At 48.2% G+C, this 4,947-nt stretch overlaps 1 protein-coding gene across 1 annotated transcript; it reads left to right on the top strand.

Moving 5' to 3' along the window:
- The first annotated feature begins 2,650 nt into the window (after positions 1-2,650).
- Positions 2,651-4,610, top strand: LOC132338523 (helix-loop-helix protein 13-like). The gene is made up of 2 exons (XM_059868213.1): positions 2,651-3,098; positions 4,573-4,610. Exons 1-2 carry the CDS (start codon positions 2,651-2,653, stop codon positions 4,608-4,610), a joined length of 486 nt encoding a protein of 161 aa, XP_059724196.1.
- Positions 4,611-4,947: the final 337 nt, after the last annotated feature.

Genomic DNA, 4,947 nt, shown 5'->3' with positions numbered 1-4,947 from the left:
TCAGGGTGGTACCTTGCTCCCTCAATCCTTTGGGACATTCCTTAACCAACAACTTCCAGACAGGTGAAAAATTAGACCAATTATCTGCACATTCCCTCCCTCTCTGATGAGCAGAGCTGCAGAAACTCTGGGAGTGCAGCAGGTCTGGAGTTGTGGTGAGGGCTGCTCATGTGAGGGATGGGAACCTTGTCTTCTCTCCTGAGACCCAACCTCTTTCAGAGCTGGCTTTCAAAGGGGAAACCTTTTCTTATTTTCTCTTTCTTCCCCTCCCCTTCCCCCTGCTGCTTTGTCCAGAGTCTCTCCAAGAGAGCCAAATTCCCCTTGAACATGCTAAAAAGAAGGATTGCTGGAACATCTGCTCTGCATGTGTGGAGCCAGACATATCCCCAGGCAGCGCTGCTAGCAGTGATGGATCTGGGAGGGAGCGTGGAGCCCTGGAGAAGCATCTGTCCAGAGAGGGGAACCTGGCACACAAAACTCACCCAGTTACCTGCTGAGCCCCCTGCTCTCTGCCCCTTGCTCCCAGTGGACAACTGCCTCCTCCAGAGCACCTTCCAGGAGCTGTTCTCTGCCCAATTTGGTATTTCCAAACGTCTTCTTCTTGTGCCACATGAGCACCACCAATGCTGGGCTCCATGGTGACTGGGGAGCTGGAGTGTCTGGAGGAGAACATGGAGTGAGTGGTTCCTTTTGGGAGCATTGCTTGGACAGGACACTGGGAAATACAGCTGGACTTTAACTTAAAGGCCTTTTCCAGCCATAATGATTCCATGACTTCAAAGAAACCACTGCAGAGTGAACTGCACATTGATCACTGACTTCAAGGCTCAGCTCTGCCCCCTCTGACTGTGGCCATTCCTGCATCCATCCCCTCCTTCCCTGCTCCTGGTTGGGGCTCAGTGTCCTCCACCGTGAACTTTCACTACACCAAAATTTTGTGTTCCTTGTGACGCTGGCGTCAGAGCAAATTATGTTCTTTGTATAAAACCAGCACAAAATTCCCACCCTGAGCTGACCAGAGGAAGCAAGACAAACTCCAATTATTTAACAGCTATTTGTCCTCTATTGTCCAACCTTAACAATTCTTGAATTGTCACACTTAGCATCTTCCTTTCTTATGCAGATTTACAGCTACGGATTTCCTGTTTAATTTGCACAACAAGGGGAACAAAGGCAGCCCTAATGTTTGCTAAAGTGTCACCTTCTCACAGCTACTCTGCAAGAACCTTTCCCACAGCCTGTTTTCCACTGCCTTAAGCTTCCTGGGACAAGTAGAATTGCCACAAGGGAAAATGCCAGGTTGCTAAAAAGAGACCTTAACAGCCTGTGCCTTATCCTAAAGTCAATCCCTCTTTTCCCAAGGCAAAGCTGCCAGGACTGCACCCTAAGACACTGTTAGATGGAGAACCTGAGAATCCTTCGGGATCCATGATAAATGCAGGTCGTTTTCTGCTCTCTGGCTCTTTACCTGAAGCTGCTGAGCTCTGTCCCGTCAGGAATCTGCCTGTGGCTCATGAACTTCACAGCTGTCTCTTGAAACTTCACCACACAGCAGCAGGATGGGAGCCTGTGCACAAAGTCAAGCCCGTGATTAAGTACCTTTATAAAAGTTCTTTATGACCTGTTTCAGGAAAAGCATTTAGGCTTGCTCTAACTTTAAACATGATTCCTTTCCATTCACTCAAGTCCTTAAAAATACGACTTGAACTATTTCTGAATTAATTTAGACATTGGCAGTAAGCATTGTGGAAATAAAAAGAGAACGAAGCAGGCACATTTTGTACCTGCCCTAAAGCTCTGGTGGTGCTTAACACCTTCCACCCCATCATCCCTGCCATGCTGATACCTGCTACTCTCCCACTTTCCAGCTCTTCCACGGGTGTGGTCCACCTGCTCCACCACTCCAGGACTGCACCCTGTGTGGTTTGACAGCCCTGGTGTGAGACAGAGCATCAGAGCAAATGGGTGATTCAAATGGGAAATGCAGCAGCCAAAGGAGGTGGTGTTGGCTCACTTAAGGAGGTACCACTGTGCTCCAGTTTAGCACAGCAGTGCATCCCACACCTTCCCTCTCCAGAGGAGCAGAAGGTGCCACTGTCTTGTGCTGTCAAACACAGGAGCGTGTGTTTGTGACAGCAACATAGTAGCATTTTGTTTGTTCTCATTTTGTGGGGCTATTAATGCCTCACCAAAAAGATAAAGGACTATTTTGTTCCTTCCTCCAACACTCCTCACCAAACAAAATCCCTCTGTGAACCTCCTCTAAACAGGAGGTGGAGAGACTGGACCTGTGGAAGGGCTCAACAACTGCTTCAATGGATTTTCCATCAGAAAGTCAATAGAAACCTCATTTTGTCTTCAATTCATTCATATTGTTTTGTAGTGGACAGCTAATAAAAAGGGAAGCACATGTACTAATTAGTTTTGAGAGGCGAAGAGGAGCCATGAAGTATTTCCTGCCGAGAAGACATGAAGTATTTAAATCCCAACTCCCACTTGGATTTGCAACTGTGGAAAATTTTTCCACAGTCTTCCCCAAGGACACAACCAGAACTCCCTGCCCACATTTGTTGAAATTAAAACCCCATTTTGTTGATAAACCAGTTTAACCTGAAGTCCTGAGCATCCCTTGAGCCTGGCGGACCAGGGCATGGAGGAGCTTTGCTACAGCTTCGAGGAGGGAGGCCCCAGTGCGGAATCTCTCCTCTGGGAGCCGCCAGATCCCGACGCACAGCTGGAGAACTTCCTCCTGGAGTGCCTGGCGGAGCCCTCCTGGCCAGGGCCGGGCAGTGCTGAGCTGGACAAGCGCCCAGCCCCTCCGGAGCCCGCTGGGCAGCCGCGGCAGCGCCGTGCCGCCAACCTGCGGGAGCGCCGGCGCATGCTGGGCCTCAACGCGGCCTTCGAGGCGCTGCGTGGCCGCGTGCCCACCTTCCCCTACGAGAGGCGCCTGTCCAAGATCGACACGCTGCGCCTGGCCACCGCCTACATCGCCCTGCTCGGGGACATCCTCCTGTCCGGCTGCCACCCCCGGGCCTACGTGGAGCAGTGCCTGAGGAGCGGCGCCCCGGGCCCGCAGCGGGCGACCTGGAACACCAGCGGTGAGCGAGGGCGGGCAGCGCCTGGGGGGACAGGGCCGCCCTCGGGAGGGGATTTTGGGCGGTTGTTGGTTTTGTTGGGTTTTGGGCAGAGCTGGTTTTGTTGGGTTTTGGGCAGAGTTGGTTTTTTGGTTTTTTGGGCACAGTTGGTTTTGTTAGTTTTTGATTTTCGCTCATCACACCAAAATAGCTCTGAAACGGCACAGGAAGGGCCTTCAGAGAGAGGAAATCTCCACTGGGTTGCAGCAGAAAATCATAATTATCCTTCTTCTCTAACTTCTTTTAGGAAGGATTTTTTTTCTTTAAAAAATTTGAATAAACAGCTCCCCACCACCACCCAAAAGCAGCTTGCTAAGGTTCTTTTTACAAAGAGGAAAGATTTTTACCCTCAGATTTTATTTTTAGACTTTTTTAAAAAATTCTGTGCAAAATCATTCTTTTCTGATGGAACCCTTAGAGATTTCCTACCTTTTCTTTAGCTTGTACTTGGCTGAGAAAAACACCTGGGTTTGGACACAAACAGCATTTCATTTCTTAAAATACAGATGTCCCAGCAACCCAGAGTTTCTCAGAGGTTACAGTTCAACACATGAACCAGGATACACAAGACAGAACGTTCAAATTTCAAGCTATTTTCAAAATATGGGGAAGTAAACGTCTATTTGCAATTTATAATCTTATATAATTATTTCTATTTTAAAGTGAGGGCTGTTACTCGGTTTTCTGTTCAGTTTGTACTTAATCCCTGATTTAGCTGGAATGAATTTAGGCCTTTCTTCCTCCAGAATGTATTTTTCATCAGGCCACTGCGTGGTGAAGATGGGAAATTGCCCAAACTGCCTAACACAGAGCCTTGATCTCAGAAGACAACAGATTTTGTGCTGCATAGAGCAGGGAGGAGCAGGGAGGGGGGGGGGTGGTTCAGTAGTTCTTGGTACTTTGCATTTTAAGTTAATTAATCCCCTTTCCAGCTCTGTTCCTTTACTGTATGTGCTCCTTTGGATCTTGGAAAGGGGCCTTCCAAATGAGCCCTCAAAAAGTACAGCACAAGTAAGGAAAGAGAAAAGTCAGAGAATAGGAATACTCCTCTTTCATATTACAGAGAAGTGCTAAAGGGACAGAGCCTGCACAGGAAAAGCAATCAGTTTACTTGAAAGGAAAAGTTAATTGAGTTTTTTCTCCTTTCCTATTAATTTCCATTGTCTGGGAAAATTACTCCTGATACACCACTGATTATGTCTTGACTACAAAAAAAATTTGTATTTTAGTGGCCAGCTTCCCCTGCTTTTTACAGATTTTAAAGAACACAAGTATTTGCCATTGGGATCCCCCTTTTGCCACGCTTCCTGTCCTGAAGAGCTCCACTTGGAAAGATCCAATTGAAGGAGGCTCCTCTGCTGGAGAGGACGGATAGATGACTTGTTAAAGGTTAATTTAAATGTTGAAATGACCGTGTTTTCCTCTCTCCCTTGTGCAGATCTGACAGCCCGCCTATCCTGGGTAAAGTGGGATTAAGAACGGCCTTTAAAGGCAGCAAAACCTGGAGTGCTGGGTACCAGCTGCTCAATTCCCAGCACTGCAGGGAGAACACGGCGCCAGCGACCTCACTCATGGTCCCAGAGCCCTTCCCCCCTCATTGCCTGCACCCAGCCCCTCTCTCTGCTGATTCATCGCTCTTTGGGGCCTCCTGCTTCTCTTTCTCACTCTGATAGACCGGCACTCGCTTAACAACAGCAAAGCATTGAGAACCAGTGCCAGCACAACCACAGCCCCAACATTTTCCCTTCCTCTGGGTGAGGATTATGTCCAAATCCCATTTCCAGCATGTGAGAAACAAGATCATAAGAAAAAA

The sequence above is a fragment of the Haemorhous mexicanus genome, chromosome 26 (genome assembly GCF_027477595.1).
Source record: "Haemorhous mexicanus isolate bHaeMex1 chromosome 26, bHaeMex1.pri, whole genome shotgun sequence".
In the NCBI taxonomy this organism is placed as follows: Eukaryota; Metazoa; Chordata; class Aves; order Passeriformes; family Fringillidae; genus Haemorhous; species Haemorhous mexicanus.
The sequence above is the reverse complement of the archived record's forward strand: the minus strand, read 5'-3'. Positions and strand labels throughout refer to the sequence as shown.

Coding starts and splice junctions, on each gene's coding strand:
- LOC132338523 (XM_059868213.1), top strand. CDS start 2,651: ATGGAGGAGCTTTGCTACAGCTTCGAGGAGGGAGGCCCCAGTGCGGAA. Junction 3,099..4,572: donor GGCGACCTGGAACACCAGCG/GTGAGCGAGGGC, acceptor TCCCTTGTGCAG/ATCTGACAGCCCGCCTATCC.